This window comes from Chrysemys picta, chromosome 2 (assembly GCF_011386835.1).
Source record: "Chrysemys picta bellii isolate R12L10 chromosome 2, ASM1138683v2, whole genome shotgun sequence".
Taxonomy (NCBI): Eukaryota; Metazoa; Chordata; order Testudines; family Emydidae; genus Chrysemys; species Chrysemys picta.
In genome coordinates, this window is record NC_088792.1 from 220215106 (window position 1) to 220232469 (window position 17364).

General features: G+C 40.5%; 1 protein-coding gene across 5 annotated transcripts in view; it reads left to right on the top strand.

Annotated features, from left to right (window-relative positions):
* The window catches only part of SNTG1 (syntrophin gamma 1), a 790136-nt gene that overhangs the window by 505994 nt on the left and 266778 nt on the right, over nucleotides 1-17364 (top strand). For all 5 annotated transcript variants that reach the window (XM_008168521.4, XM_042857030.2, XM_008168520.4 and 2 more), the window contains exon 3: nucleotides 3065-3119. In XM_008168521.4, the coding sequence (XP_008166743.2) occupies nucleotides 3093-3119 (27 nt within the window). In that variant the 5' untranslated portion in view covers nucleotides 3065-3092. The remainder of the gene's footprint in view (nucleotides 1-3064; nucleotides 3120-17364) is intronic.

Here is a 17364-nt window from a genome sequence, read left to right on the forward strand (position 1 = left end):
TTGTGTCCATAGAGTAGGATCCCTTAGATTACATCTACCCTAAAAACAAACAAACACTGTAGTGAGTCTCAGAGCCCAGGGCAACTGACTCAGGCACAGGGAACTCATGCTATGGGGCTAAAAATAGCAGTGTAGACATTCCTGCTTGGGCTGGAGCTCAGGCTCTGAGACCACCCCCGTTTGCCGGGTTTCAGAGCTAGAGCTGCCCAGTGGGAACCTGTATGCTGCTATTTTTAGCCCTGTAACATAAGCCTCAGTCAGCTGATTTGGGCTCTGGAACTTGCTGCTGTGACTTTTTTTTTTTAAATCCTAGACAAACCCTTAGGGTATGTTTAAACTGCAATTAGACCCCCGTGGCTGGCTCACGCCAACTGACTTGGGCTTGTGGGGCTCGGGCTAAGGAGCTGTTTAATTGTAGTGCAGCCGTTTGGGCTCTGGCTGCATCCTGAGTTCTGGGACCCTCCCACCTTTCAGGGTCCTAGAGCCTGGGCCCCAGCACGAGCCCAAACGTCTACACCACCATTAAACACTCAGTCCCTGAGCCTGAGTCAGCTGACATGGGCAAGCCATAGGTTTTTAATTGTACTTTAGGCTCAGTTCAGAGTTTCAGGAATTGGCAAATTCCAAGTGGTTGTTGGGTCATACATGAAGGGCTGAGAATCCGTTCCTCCTTCCTCAGTCTCCTATTATTCAAATTTTAACCTCACAGCACTGCACAGTCTCTAGGAAAAGCTTAATCCTCACTTGCTTGTACTCCGACGTGATGTGTATCCTTCCCTTCTTTTCTGCTATTTTTGTATTCCTCGTCTCCTGGCCTTGGAAATTTGTGGTTGAGGTTGCTTGGGAGCCTCTTATAGGGTGAGTGATTGGGTATTTGTGTAAGGAGTGCCTGCAGCTTGGATGTGGGCATGACTAGTTTTAACCAATTGAAATCTGTGCCAATAAATAAGGTTTATGATTGGCTGGATGTTATTCACTGTTAAGTTTAAAACAATAAAGTGAAACTACAATTAATTAATACAAAAAAATTAATACAAGACTGAAGCTATGAATCTGTTTTTTGAGCAAAGCAGAATCTAGCAGGCCAATAATGGCACAATTAAATAAATAGAAGAACAGGAGTACTTGTGGCACCTTAGAGACTAACAAATTTATTAGAGCATAAGCTTTCGTGGACTAAGTGGGCTGTAGTCCACGAAAGCTTATGCTCTAATAAATTTGTTAGTCTCTAAGGTGCCACAAGTCCTCCTGTTCTTCTTTTTGCGGATACAGATTAACACGGCTGCTACTCTGAAACCTGTAATTAAATAAATATAACTCTACTCTACAAATGTGGTGGCTTGCTGGTGAATCATTATTCACATCTCGTTCTCTCCTCTAATTTATTATATATAAATATGCTGCTTCCATATTATACATTTGTCCCCAGAGCCCATACCCCCTCTTGCACCCCAACCCTGCCTCATGTTCCCACACAACTCAGCCCCTTTCTGTTAGGGATTCCCTTCTCCTCTGATGATTAGGCCCCCAACCTGTACAGACTTATGCATGTGCTTAACTTCGTACATCGTGAATTAAGGGGACCACACACACAGTGGGGAAAGACAAACATGTATTATAGTGGTCTTAGACTGTACACCATTTGGGGCAGCAACTATATTTTATTATATGTTTAGGCTTGGAAGGATTAGAATGTTGTTGGTAAATGTCAGTAAACGACTTCATTGCACAAATCAATGAAATGATATTTCCAACACTAAAAATTGAAATTTATAGCTAGACAAAGTAAAAAAAAAAAAAAGTGCTTGAAAACTTATTAGAATTTGATTGAAGAATGTTTAGTTTGTATATTTTGACATGTGATATTGATTATTTGTGTTATAACCGTTGTTATAAAGCTTTAACTTTTTGAACCTCAGTGTCTACTGTCATTAAATAATTATTGTCTGATTCCCACTGAAAACTTAAATTGATTAAAAAATGAAAAAGCTAAAACCCATAATTATGCACAACTGTGAAAATTTTAATAGATAAAAAAGCTTAAAAATAAACATTCATATTATCCATTAAAACTATAAATATAAATTGAAGTTTGTCAAGCCTGTATGTGTCTGACAAAGCCTAGCACAAAGAAGCCGCAGTCTTGGTTGGGGCTTCTAGCACTACTGTAATAAAAATAATAAAAAAAATTCTTAAATGATTGAATTGCATGAATCACTCAGAATAATAGTGTTTCTAGACTTGAAAATAAATGTCTATTTTGCCTAGGAAATATTTTCTATAAATGCCTCTTTCTTTTGCATCAATATTTATATTGCAGCAGGACACTATTATCCTCTAATGACAACTTATTCCATAAACATTATCTCAGAAATAAAGTAAAAATAGCTAAATGCATGCCAGGTGTGTATTGTATTGTGGGTGCAGACCCATCATACCAACAATTTGAGTATGTGGTGACATTTTACATATTCCTGATTTCTGTAACATTCGGTCCTTCAGTACTTAAATGTTTCACTAAATTCCCTGCTCTGAGAATTGTGTTAATATAGTTTTGTGAGTCCAATGGAAAAAAAAGTATTCATGCATAAAGATTTTTAATTAGGAGGGAAAAAACTCAACTTTTTACGGCAGGGAACCTTTTGAAAAGCAAAACTTAATTATTTCTTTCTGAAAGATTTCTTTTCAAGTATTCTTACTTTCAAAAATAAGTGGGGATGGGGACAACATTTCAAGCAAAAGGTCAGTAATACAGAAGAGTACATTTGGATAGCTAGTGCAATGGAGAGGCTGATAGGAACATGAGCTCTCCCTTAATCACACTTAATAAAATCAGTTGGTGGACTTCATAAAAGCCGGGGACAATTTCTGCCAGCTCCATATGCATCCTTACCCTCCTGCTGACTTAATCATTCCTGCTCTTAAGCAATGACTATAAACAAAGCTCACACAGAGGAATGCAGTGTCTTCCTGCTTAATTTAGATAACTACCTTTTATGTTTTGCAATCTGTTTGTTCTAGTCTGTAGTACTGAGTTCTAATGAAATCTTTCTGTCTATTTTAGACAAATATCACTTGCTGTGCCATAGCACATGGATTTCAGGACCTCCTGTGAAGAGGTAGGATCAGAATGTTTTATTTTCAAATAAGTGATATGAACATTAATATACTTTTTGGTCTTCTGTTCTCAATCTTTTATTTCTGAAGTGCAAGGAATTGGAACATCAGATGTAATTGAATCCGTAAACATGACTAGATAATCCCTATATGCTGGCAGCGTGCTTTTCTAGTGGATTATGTGCCTGTTTACTTATCAGTGTTCTAATGAGGTAATTACGAGTGTTGAGAAAATAAGACTGAGTTGGAACCTGATAATAGCCTTCAAATGTGTTAAAGGCTATTATAAAGAGAATGGTATGATCAACTGTTCTCCATGTCTACTGAAGGTAGACCAAGAAATAAGCAGTCTGCCATAAGGAAGATTTAGGTTAGATATTAGGAAAAAAACATCTAATTATACTTTAGATTATGCTATACTATATTACGCTATTCCAACTATAAGGATAATTAAGTACTGGAATAGGCTTCCAAGGCACGTTGCGGAGTCCCTGTACTGGAGGTTTTTAAGACCAGGTTAGATAATAACTGTCAGGGATGGTCTAGATTTACATGGTCCTGTCTTGACATGGGTCCCTTCGAGCCAGTGGTGGATTAATGATTTTGCCGCCCCTAGGCCCTGAAATAATTGCTGCCCCTGGCCCCATATGAACTTATTAAGTATCAATATTTTCAATATCAACACCAATATTTTCACTTTTTACTTCACTACTACTTTCAACTATTTTTCCTGTCTCAGAAATTGCAAAAGTGCACAAAATAGATTCCTTTGTTGTATCATTTCATTTTCCCTTTCTTTCTTTTGTATAGCATTTTTTTTTAACTGAGAACCACTTAATTTCTTCCTTCTGGTCATATTATAATGTTTACGATTCTCGTGAGTATGTTTACTAAATGGCGTCAGTGACGCCGTGGTTACAAAAATGCTGCTATTATAAATTTGTCACCTCTGCAAATTTGCCACCTTGTTGGTCTAGGCGATAATACGCCACTGCTTCCAGCTCTACATTTCTATGATTCTATAATTAAAGCCCCTGATCCAGCAGTGAGTTTTGTGTGGAAACACTCCTGTAGACCTCATTTGGGTTCCATACATATGCAGGGTCTGCCTGCATTGACCTTGTGGCAGGATCAGGTCCTAGATGAGTATTGCTTGAAGCCTGTGAGGATTGGTATAACTGGAGAAACAGGAATATGCTGACAACATAACATGCTATCAAAATCAGAGGAGAATCCATAGGGGGGTTGGGAGTGTTTTGGTTTTGGTCAACTAAAAAAAATTGAAAACTTTTTTTCATTTCTTAATTCCTCCCCCAGTAATAAAAGACATTTTGTGCCAAAATGAAATGGTTGTTTTGATACAAAATACACACATTTTCAAAAATTCAATGCAAGCCAAAATAATCTCAATCCTCCAAAATTTACAATTTTCCAGGGACAAAAATGTGTTACTTTTTATACTTAACACCATTTTTTTTCTTGCAAAATGGCAGAAGTTCTTCCATAAATAAATTGGCAAATGTTTGTGCAGATATCCAGTTTTTCCTTTGAATATACATTCACTCAACTTTAGCGATTCATGAGCTTCTGTGTTTCATTATTAGGAGTGGGGCCAGTTTCATCAACCTGGATAGCTTTGTAAATACATTATTATAGCAAAAATCACCGAAGGAAAAACTGCAGTCTACAGACTGAAAAGAACAAACAATAGGAGGTGATAACTGGAAACAATGGTTATGATCACAATCCATCATAATGTTGAAAACTCCTGGATTGTACACCTGAAAATATGAGGCTCTGATTAGTTGGTGTTTTCAGTATGTATTAAACAAAAGGTACACATTTAGGCTCTGTTCATGGGATACATATTTTGTAATTAAAATTATAGGACAGCAGACGTTTCATATGAATTCACTTCATTTCAGTCATGCTTGACAGCAAGTAAAGAGACTCTCATTTGGAAATTAGCCTCTATTGTTAGCAAAAATAAAATGGATAAAATGATTAATCTAAAATATTGCCAACCCGTCAATCCAAACTAAAATTATCGCTAGCTTTAAATGTTCGGCATTTTTCTCCTTCTCACACACATGACAGACTGGAAGGACTAGAACTCTCAAGAGACAATCCACTCTTGCAGAGCCATAGTTGAACTTTTTGTTCCTCTTCCACTAACTGTAGCTAAAGAGACACCACATCAACCCTGGGTGAACACTTTTCAGAAAACGATCACTTCATATCTGACCTCTCAGTCCTCATCCTCAAAGGAAACTTGCACAACACCTTCAAAAGATAAACCTCTGAGCTTAAATTCATAACGTTTTTAGACACTAAAGACACTGGATTTCTGGCTTATTACAACAATCTATAACCCACTAACCCTCCTTTGTCCTACAACTGCAGATATGTTAACTCCCCATTTCACCTTAAATGGTCTCTTTCAACATGTTAACTCCTTAAGCTAAACAGCCTGTTTCACATGGTGTTCAGCTGTGACATTCTGACAATCTTTCTCAGACATGAAGCAGAGCTCTGTGTAAGCTCAAAAGCTTGTCTCTCTCACCAACAGAAATAAGTTGGTCCAATAAAATATATTACCTCACCCACCTTGTCTCTCTAATATCCTGGGACCAACACAGTTACAGCAACACTGCAAACAGTTTTGTATCTAGTTATGAATATGTTTATTTTATCTCAAAGGTCAACACAAGGACTTCTGAGATAATTTCACTCTCATAAGGTAGAGGGAAGAGTCAACTGATGATAACATTTCCCTCTTGTGGCTGCACTCGCTGAGGCTCTTCAGTTTAGATTCTTCCATAGCACTTAGACTCAAATAACTCGTTAAGCACTTCAAATAGAAAGTGTCCATTAAAACACACATTACACTGCTCTACAGCCAAAATGCTTCTGAAATAAATGTAGTCAAACTTTACTAATTCTGGGTCACTGAGAACAAAAATGATGCTTAAAATTGTTGATTGGCTCTAGTTTTCAAGATATGCTATTGGGTCAGTATATACGACCCTTGACTTGGGAATGGCAGAGGATAAGTGAGTTATAAAGGGAAGGGATCTCAATTTAAACCAGAAATGACTAAAATACATCTTTGACTGGATCTATGAATAAACCTATGACTGGGTTTGGACAGTACTTGCTTTTTAGGCAAAACAATGAATGATGCAATCTGAAGCTGGTATTGCGTCATACATGATATGAATTGCATCATGTTATTCCTAAAAGTCATGGATGATGCAATCATAACGAAGCTTACATCACTCTGCTGAACAAATTGTCCTATATCAGCTCTAGAAATCATCCAGTGTCGTGCTCTCTTATTTGTCAGTGTTTGATTTTGCAAAGGGACACATTTCTGTTTAGCCAAAGTGAGCAGAGATGCCTCGTACTTGTCTGAACAGTGCAGATAACTTCTGCTATGTTTGTGGTGAAGTGACTTTTGCATCACAAAAGCGCAGTATAACCACTATGGTTAAGAAAGCCTATCACCCTTATTTTGGCTGCAAAATTGGAGATCAGGACAAGAGATGGGCCCCACACATATGCTGCAACACTTGTGCAACAAATCTTCACCAGTGGTTGAACAGGAAAAGGAAATCTATGCCTTTTGCAGTGCCAATGATTTGGAGAGAGCCAACAGATCATACCAGCAATTGTTACTTCTGCATGGTGCCTCCAGTTGGGAAAGGTGTGTCAAAGAAGAAAAAGTGGACTGTGCATTATCCAAACATTCCATCAGCTATACGCCCAGTACCCCACGGAGAAGGACTGCCGGTTCCTGATGCACCAGAATCATTCTCACTTGAGTCAGACAAGGAAGAGGAAGAGGATGAAACTTCTGGTCCTGAACCATCAATGTCACAGGACCCACATTTTCTCCCATCCTCCTCCTCTGAACCACACCTCATAACACAAGGTGAACTGAATGACCTTGTCAGGGATTTGGAACTACCCAAGAGTAAGGCAGAGCTGTTGGGCTCCAGACTACAGCAGTGGAATCTCCTGGCAGGTGATGTTAGGGTTTCCATGTTCCGTGACCGTCAAAAGGATCTTGTCCCATTCTTCTTCATGGAAGGTGATCTTGTAGCCTGCAACAACATCCATGGTGTGATGGCAGCCCTCAACATTGTTCACGATCCAGATGAGTGGAGACTGTTCATTGATTCATCGAAGACGAGTCTTAAAGCTGTTTTACTGCATAATGGCAATGTTTTGCCGTCAATTCCAGTTGGTCATGCAGTCCATATGAAGGAAACCTATGACAACATGAAACAACTTTTGAGGTGCATAAACTATGACCAACATCAGTGGCAGCTTTGTGGCGATTTGAAGGTTGTTGCTCTCTTGCTTGGTCTGCAGACTGGATACACAAAGTACTGCTGTTTTGTCTGCGAATGGGATAGTCGTGCAAGAGATTCCCACTACATCAAGAAAGATTGGCCCCTCTGACAGTCATTGGAGCCTGGGAGGAAAAGTGTTCAGCATCCACCACTTGTTGAATCAAGGAAGATTTTGTTACCACCCTTACACATCAAGCTGGGTCTGATGAAGAACTTTGTCAAGGCCATTGACAAAACACAAGCAGCTTTCAAGTACCTCTGTGGAAAATTTCCAAGGTTAAGTGAAGCTAAGATAAAGGAAGGTATCTTTGTTGGTCCTCAGATTTGTGAACTTCTTCAAGATGGTGCATTTGACCATGCACTGTGTGGCAAGGAAAAGACGGCATGGAAAACCTTCCAGTTAGTGGCAATAAATTTTCTTGGAAACAACAAGGCAGACAACTACAGGTTGTTGGTGGAAAACCTCCTCAAGGCATACAAAAGCCTTGGTTGCAACATGTCACTAAAGATACATTTTTTGCACTCTCATCTAGATTTTTTTTCCACCGAACTGCGGAGCAGTGAGCGACGAGCACGGCGAGCGATTTTCACCAGGACATTGCAACAATGGAGAAACGCTAACAGGGCAAATGGAGCCCGTCAGTGCTTGCAGACTATTGCTGGACTGTGACAAGAGATGCTCCATTTAATGAATACAAGAGACAAGCCAAGAAGCGCCAAGTAGACACTGAATAGGACTAAACTATGTACATAATAGTTTTTTGCCTTTTGTTTTATTTATATAACCCTTTTGCTGATTTTTAAAGTGTTACATAAACAGGACAGGTGAAATATTATCATGTAAAGCAACCATAAACATATGAAAAGACCTAGGTTTACAATTTATGATTAAAACTCTACTATCTATACAATATACATAGACATAAAATGTAAAAACTTAAATATCTTAGAAACAGTAGCCAATCAGTTGTTTTAATTGTCATATTTGAATTCAGCACATCAAAATACATAATAAATAGCACATTTTATCTCTGAAGCAGACGACTTCTCAAAAATTGTAGACCAGTGTTATCAGAGATCAATCATATTGAGTAATTAATGTTCCTGTCCCTCTGGGAGATGGTTCTTACCTTGGTGGACAGTTTTATTATATGGTGTGAGCCAGCTGCTGCTTCTCTGCTTGACCAAGCAGATGAAGGAGATGGAGCCTCTTTGAGAGCTGCAGACCTGAAGTGCAGGTCTCTTATACTTCCTGGTCTGCCTGTTAGGGAGGGGGTTTGAGGGTCGAACTGACATCAGCTTCTGCTGAGGTTTTTAGCACTGGTGTCCCAGCATGGAAGGAGTGGAGGAACCAATTGTCTGAGAAACATGCAGAGTATGGGAGCTCTTTCCATCTGGGATGTCAAGAAATGAGACTACAATCCAGAACAAACTCAGGAGGATCCCCCATTGTTACTACCACAGTAGGAGTGAGAGGGGTCTTAGTTCCTGAAGGATGACTCTTCTGTGAAGAAACACATTGAGTAGAGCCACTAGAGGAAGTTTTTCTAGAAGGAAAAGGTCAGTGTCTGGTGATTGACCTGTGAAGGTGATATGTGGAAGCAGAATCCCATTGATGCAGCATTAGCTAAATTCATGTATAACAAATATACACACAGTAAGCTTCAGTGATCTCTCATTAGCCATCTTTAGTCTCTCTTGATCGCCCCTGTGATGAAATAATCCAATTTGAAAGTCTTAAACAGATTTCAAAGATCACACTCATCTGGGCTAAATTGCCAAGACAGGAAGAGTTTTTATCTAAGGAAGTGCCTTAGTTCAGTAAGAACCTCCTATGAGTTTATTATCAATTTACTTACCATTATTAGTAAGCAGATCCTCTACCCTTAATATGAAAAAATAGTTCCCCACCATATGTCTCATTTCAATATAGAGTTTATCTGACTGAAATAAATGTGCAAAATGTATACATTGTAAACAGTTCCTGGAGTAAACAAAGGTTCAGGAAATGCCAGGGCTTTTATAGGTCTGAACATTAGGTTGCAAGTGGAGAATGAGCAAAGAAGGAGAAGAGTAAGCCAGAAATCTAATGTTTTCCCGAGGTAGTTTTAGGTTGCAGTGTAGAAGAGACGCATTAGGAAAAAAACTTTTTATCCTTTGTGATTTGAAAATTCTGGTACACCCAAGGATGATTAACAGAGCAGGCTTTTAGCAGATCTTTTACTAACTGAGCACTGACAAACTGAGCACATTCATGAGCCACAGGGATGAATTCTAAATCTTTCTTGAAACTAAAGCGCTGTCCACTTAGGCTGACTGACAGCATCCCAGCAGCATAAGTAGCTGGACCATTTGAAAAATATCCTTCATGTGTCATTGGCATCTAGTGATGGCACCGAGCCTTCCTCCTGTGCCCCATTCCTACTACCTCCTCATACTTCTGAGTCAATTTTCTATCTCATAATTACACTTTACATTATATAATGGGCACATCTGCAAATGCGCAGAAGTGTAAATATCTGTCAGATGCAAACTATTCAGTTTTTTGGATTGGTTCCTGCAATCTTCTTGCCATACAAAATCTCCATCCCCCCCACTGGTCCCAGCTTCTGACTATTGAAAATTGTATTTCATGGGGGTTACAGAAGTCTATTCTACTAGCATATGTAAGAAACATTTTGTCACAGACAAAAGCAGAAACACACCAGCTTCCTTTCTCTTTGGGGGATGGCTGGCAAAATCTTTTTGGGGTTGGCTGGCAAGTTCTCTTTCTCTCTTTTTTTTTTTCCTCCTCATTCACTACTTTATGGAGTTGTCTGTTTTGTGGCTGCTGGAGAGACATTAGAGCATTACTTTTGTGAAATAGGAAGAGAAAAAAACCTAATTTATTCTCTTTAGATGAAGAAATAGAGAAAATAAGAGAAACTTGTATTGATGTCACAGATAAAAAACAGTGGCTCGGCACACTGAATAAATCTCCCACGGTCAACACGTGTAAAAAAATCAGTCACTGTGCTTCTTGTTTAACATCTATGATAGGGAAAAATACAGAACAAAAACAAATGAACAAAAAACCCGCTTGCAAAAAGAATGACGTCTTCCTAGCATATGCCAGATTAAGGGGGGGAAACACTTGAATGCCTGTTCAAAATGGGTTGTGAACCCAATAATTGTGTCTAAATCATCTCTCAAACAGTAAAGATCTTTGTACTTGTTTCATGGCAGACCATGCTTTCAGTGATCACTTGCTCTATCTAGTTTGAATATTTTATTTTAACTGTTGCTCTTTATTTCCTCAAATTATTTTTTAAACACTTTGAAGGCCTAAAATGTTACACCAAAATGTTATCTTTGAGTATTTATAATAAATATTCTTTAAAAGAGATTAGGGCCAGATCTTTGCATATGGTTAAAATGCACGTTAGAAATCAGGAGTGGTGTGCAAAAATGGTTGAAAGCTCTTCTTTGCACTCTCTTGGTGCTGATAATGCTCTATGCGTAACTGTGCTCCCTGTGCCTTTAGAGCACCTGGAGGGCTTTTCTAACTGTGCCAGTCTTTAACAGTCAGAAACCAAGCACAGTTGATTTTGGAGAAGTAGAGAAGTTTTGCCTCCTCTTTCCCATTAAACCAACTGAGGGAGGGTGAGTAGTTTACAAGCTCTCTGTAGGCTCTAAGCCACTGCAGCATCAGTATTCCTCCATGGTGAGTTAATGGATTTGTAATCAGATTAAGGAGGTGATGGTGTGCAAAGCAAAGGCACTGCATTTATTGCTCAGGGCACAACTACAGATTTGTTTGCCCATGCACCCGGCTATTCATTGGCCCACCATACACATGAACCATTCAGTACCCCTCCTCTACACAAACCCGGTCAGTCGTCATTCACTGTTTTCTCCACATGCATTCAGCCAGTCTATCCCAGGCACTTCACAAACACGTACATCCAGCCACTCACTGTTCCCTCCCCGGGTACATGTGTAACTAGGAATAATGGGAAGTGTTAATTTAGATTGAATATTGGGAAATGGTTTCTGACAATTAAATAGCTTGGAATATAGATGTCTGGCAAGGGAAGCAGTAGAACATCTTTTAGTGGGTTTTTAAAATTAGAATTTAAAAATGCCTCGAATATGGATGGAACAATTCTGTACTGGCCGGGAGATAGAGAACAGTTAGGCCATACAGTCCAACTGCTAGGATTCCACCAGGATCATACTGGGGGGAAAGTTTTGATTTCCCCCCTCATCCCCCCATTCTAATTCTACCTTAAATCAAGTATCTGGGTTATCCTCCATTGGTTCAGAGACTGAATAAATATGTAGGAGTTCAAATGTTTGTTCAAATCATATCCAAATTATCTGAACCCCTGCTAAAGATTTCCCAAATAGTTCTTGTTTTTGTACGGTCTTGCTGCTTCCATTTCTAGTGCAGGGGTGGACAAAAATGAAAAACAGTGAGGAAAAAAATAAATGACATTTTTGTGTTCTCAAGGGCTTGGCTTGAATTTATTTGCTCATTACTAATTAAATCCTTAGTTGCCTCTCTGAGAATCTGCCATCTTTCAGTGCTCTGGTCTTTCCCTTTTATATATCTATTAACGCTGCTCACAGGTAGGAGAGGAAGGGAGACAGTGTAATAGAGGATTTAATTTGGAGCTGTATTGCAAACCAGCTTTCATGCAGCAAAACAATAGCTGCTTGTGCTTCATTACATTTTAGAGTGTTCCATGTAAATTAGAGCTGTGAGCATGTGTGATCAGTCTTTCAAAGGACCAAAATGTTTTGCTATTCCTGCAGTGGGCTTCCTTGTTCGGACTGAATAAACTCTGCCCAAATGCATCTAGCTACTGACTTTTAATTTTATTGCAATGCCTAATTGTGTCTGCTATGGTTATGTGCCACTTAAGAAGCCCCTCTGTTTTGTGCAGAAATTTTCTCTGGAGATTTTTATAAGGTAATTGACCGAGTCAGAAATGTGCAGTCAAGTAAAGCACAACTTCTAAAAACAATGTATTAGAGGTAGAATTTACCCCATTGCCAGCCATAGATCTCCTACAGGCTGTGGGTGCTTGTCCACAGCTCCCTCTGATGTGTGCAGGTAATTTAGGGGCTGTGGGTACTGACTGGCCTTCCTTGGCCGACAGTAGTTATTCCTAACCTTTTGTGTTGAGCATTCAGTGCCACTTCCTGCTGCTATGAGAGATCCCCTGACAGGAAGCAACAAAGGGATCTGCCTGTGACATACACATCAGGAAGAATTTTCTTCCAACGAGGAAGTAAGTCATAGCGAGAATAATTGAAGAGATTTAATTATCCCTTCAGTATAGACACTATTGTATTCTGCAGGAAAGAGTTACTTAGTGGAAGTTGTGGGCACCTAACTGCCTTGTTGTCTTTGAAAAATCTCCCCTTATATATGTATTAGGCCACGTTTAGCCATTCCATTTAATCCATTCTGTCTCTTCCATTTAAAAAAAAAGAGAAATAAATGTTAGCACAACCACATAGTGAATCTGCTCTCTGAAGGGCTCTCAAGGTGAAGCTCCCATTAATTTCACTAGGAGTTCTTGATGTTGAGCACTTACAAAATGCTGATCTTTAATTTTTCCTCTTGGCACTTTACTCCTGGGGGAATTCTGCACCACTGTGCATGCACATAATTCTTGTCCCTGCAGATTTCTTTGCTTCCCTGCAGAAAAATGAATTTCTAACAGAGAAGCAAATGGAAGTTGCAAGAGCAGTCATGCACCATTTCCTAGCAGTGCAGGTGCATTGTTTCAGGCACCCAGAGCAGCTGGCAGAGAGGTAAATCACTGCGGGGTTGGGGACACCCCAGCCAGTGGCTCCTACTCGAGCCGGGATCAGCTGCTAGTCCCGGCTGGGCTGGAGGCAGGAGAGGACGGGACTTCCTCTTTCCCTGCAAGGAGTGGCTGAGGCTGTGTCAGACCCACCCCAAGAAATCTCCCCCAGCTGCAGGAAGCTCAGCATCCTCCCCTACTTCCTCCTCCCATTGCTCCCCTGCTGTGGGGGAAGGGGTCACTGTATGGGGAGCTGCTCCCCCATTCACTCACCCCCCCTGCATCTGGACCTCCCACACCCAGACACCCCAGCCAAGCCTCACCCGGTACATCCAGAACCCCCCTAGCACTCCATAACCAAACCCCACCGAACCTCAACCCCTGCCCCTGGCCCCCACCCCTGCACCCAGCCCCCCTGCCTCTGGCCCCCCGTACCTAGACTCCCCTCACTGAGCTCAAATCCTCACCCTGATGCCCCACCTCCTGCACCACTGTGAGCCCCCACATCCAGACCCCCACGCTATTGACCCCCAACTAGTTTCACTCAGACCTCCACCCCACCAAGCCCCACTCTCCCAGCACGCAGACCCCTATGCTGAGCCCCAGCCACCTTCACCTGGAAGCCTCTGCAGAGTCTCGTTGCCCCTGAACCAACGACCCTCTGTGCATCCAGATCCCCCCATACCTAGAACTTCCACTGAGGTGCCTGCACCCAGATTGTCCCACACAGAATCCTCTCACCCCACACCTGGATCACTCCACACTGAGCCCCTCCACACTTGGATCCTGCCTGGTTGAACCTGTCTGCCCTACACCTGGTGGGCCTGGTGCAGAGAGGCAGGGCCCCACGGTGTTTCTGGGGCAGGCCCAGGCCTTGTGCTGTTTCAGGGTCAGGTGCAGCCTCACCGCTGAGTCCATGTCCCGGGGTTGGGGGGCGGGTGGGAGGCTGCAGGGTGATCTCCCACCTTCATGGAGCCAGTGGCCTGTGCTCCCCACTGCCATGCTGGAGCCTCTGCATTTATTTATTGACAAATAAAATGTGCAGAATTTTGCAGAATTTTAAAATATTGTGAGCAGAATTTTTAATTTTTTGATGTAGCATGCCCTCAGGGGTATCACGTGTACAAAACTAATGATGTTACAAGCTCAAATAATAATACTGTATATTTGGTGGGGGTTAGAGGTCATTTTAACTTACTTGGTCGCCAGATTTGAGTACAGCTGGTCAAAGTTTTTAAAGCGACTTTTTTCCTAAAATGCAATTTTTTTATGAAATGTTGACATTACAAGTGTTTTTATATCTTTTCAAAAATTCTCCTGTTTTAATGCATAGTTTTATTTAAAAAGATAGTGAAAAGATTACTCTTTTTCATTTAACAAAACAGCTTTCAGTAAACCAAAAATGTCTATAGACTGTTCAATAATACTATAGAAAAAATCATGAAAGCCTTTGAAGTAACCAATAAGCCTTTGAAAGAATCATTCCAATCATTTGGAATGATTCAAAAAATGAAAATAATTTATCACCCCCTTCCCAACAAAAATAGAAAGCGAAAGAAGAAAATGAAAAGCTTTGTCCTTTATCCCCATCCTTCAAACATTCAGTGGCTTCCTAGCTGCCATTCTCAAATGACAGCAGCCATCTGTTCCAGGAGTCCTTGTCCTCTTGATAAGAGAAGGTGAGGTCAAGCACCAGCATCTCTGTATGTTTGATAATAGGAACTTGGTGTGAATGTATCTATTTTGGTCTTCCTCAATATGCTGGAGGAGTTGTGACAAAATCAGGTCTAACATGGTCAATTATAGGTGTGCTGCTGCTGTTCTGCCTCGCCCATCAGTACTTGACATGATGCACTGCACAATAGTTAGGGGCTCCCTTCCACCTGAGCCAGGCTGCTGCTTAGCCTGTTTTTGACTGATAACACTGGTCTACAATTTTTGAGACGTCGTCTGCTTCAAAGATAAAATGTGCTATTTATTATGTATTTTGAGGTGCTGAATTCAAATATGACAATTAAAACAACTGCTTGGCTACTGTTTCTAAGATATTTAAGTTTTTACATTTTATGTCTATGTATATTGTGTAGATAGTAGAGTTTTAATCATAAATTGTAAACCTTTTCATGTGTTTATGGTTGCTTTACATGATATTTCACCTGTCCTGTTTATGTAACACTTTAAAAATCAGCAAAAGGGTTATATAAATAAAATTTATTATGAAACAAAAGGCAAAAAACTATTCTGTACATAGTTTAGTCCTATTCAGTGTCTACTCGGTGCTTCTTGGCTTGTCTCTTGTATTCCCAACTGGAGGCACCATGCAGAAGTAACAATTGCTGGTATGATCTGTTGGCTCTCTCCAAATCATTGGCACTGCAAAAGGCATAGATTTCCTTTTCCTGTTCAACCACTGGCGAAGATTTGTTGCACAAGTGTTGCAGCATATGTGTGGGCCCATCTCTTGTCCTGATCTCCAATTTTGCAGCCAAAATAAAGGTGATAGGCTTTCTTAACCATAGTGGTTATACTGCGCTTTTGTGATGCAAAAGTCACTTCACCACAAACATAGCAGAAGTTATCTGCACTGTTCACACAAGTACGAGGCATCTCTGCTCACTTTGGCTAAACAGAAATGTGTCCCTTTGCAAAATCAAACACTGACAAATAAGAGAGCACGACACTGTATGATTTCTAGAGCTGATATAGGGCCATTTGTTCAGCAGAGTGATGTAAGCTTCGTTATGATTGCATCATCCATGACTTTTAGGAATAACATGATGCAATTCATATCATGTATGACGCAATACCAGCTTCAGATTGCATCATTCATTGTTTTGCCTAAAAAGCAAGTACTGTCCAAACCCAGTCATAGGTTTATTCATAGATCCAGTCAAAGATGTATTTTAGTCATTTCTGGTTTAAATTGAGATCCCTTCCCTTTATAACTCACTTATCCTCCGCCATTCCCAAGTCAAGGGTCGTATATACTGACCCAATAGCATATCTTGAAAACTAGAGCCAATCAACAATTTTAAGCATCATTTTTGTTCTCAGTGACCCAGAATTAGTAAAGTTTGACTACATTTATTTCAGAAGCATTTTGGCTGTAGAGCAGTGTTATATTGTGCTTTGTGTGGCTCACTATGGATGTGATACCCCACGTGGGGGTAGGTTTGCCAATTTTGGTTGGACGTACTGTATTCCCAGAAGTTTATCACATGACATCATCATTAATTAAAAAATAATCTTTAATTCCTGGAGACTCCAGTCCTGGAGGGTTGGCAACTCTATGTGGGGGTTGAAACCACATTTAAGTGTCCCCCAGTGTAAGGGGGCAAGTTGGACAGGTTTGATTGCTGGTGTCCACAGGAAATCCATGATTGTGTCCTTTGTGCTGCAGCAGTAACAGAACAGAGTACATGTCAGTGTGGAGCAGTATAGAGACCACTCTGCATCTCCATCTCAGAATCCCTTCTGAGCCTTGCAGTATGTAGAGCAACAAAATTCATCTCTCTTCTTCCTGTCCTCTCCACTCACCTCTATATACACATGTACTTTCTGTACATTCTTGAAGTAAGGTTTCATCAATTTATTATTGGGAGCACCTCCTTAAAACCCATTAGTACTCCTTGTCTGTGAAGAAGCAGCTACAGTTCCCCTCATCAGATTCAACCAGCATCTCAATTTAGCCATATCCTTGGCATAGCGTCTCACAGTGAGCCCTAACATTTCCCTGACTTTCGCCCCTCCCCAGACTGAGGAAAAGAAACCTTTTTTATACCCAAGAGGTGGAATCCTGCACCTTTTGAAATCAGTGGGCATTTTACCATTGATGTTAATGGGGCTAGGATTTCACCTGGCATGTTTTTTTAGCAGCGTACAATTCTCATGGTTTCTGGACTAGAAATCCCAGAATTCTTCGGATGTTGGGAGAGAACTTGTTGCAGAAGTGAGCTGAACTCTGAATCTTCATAAAGACCCAAGTTCACCATTTGATGCTATCCTACGTCATTGTAGAGGGAGGGCTCCGGTAGCGAGTGAAGAGTTACTTAGTTACACCCTAGAATAAGGACAATTTCATTCTGTAACAC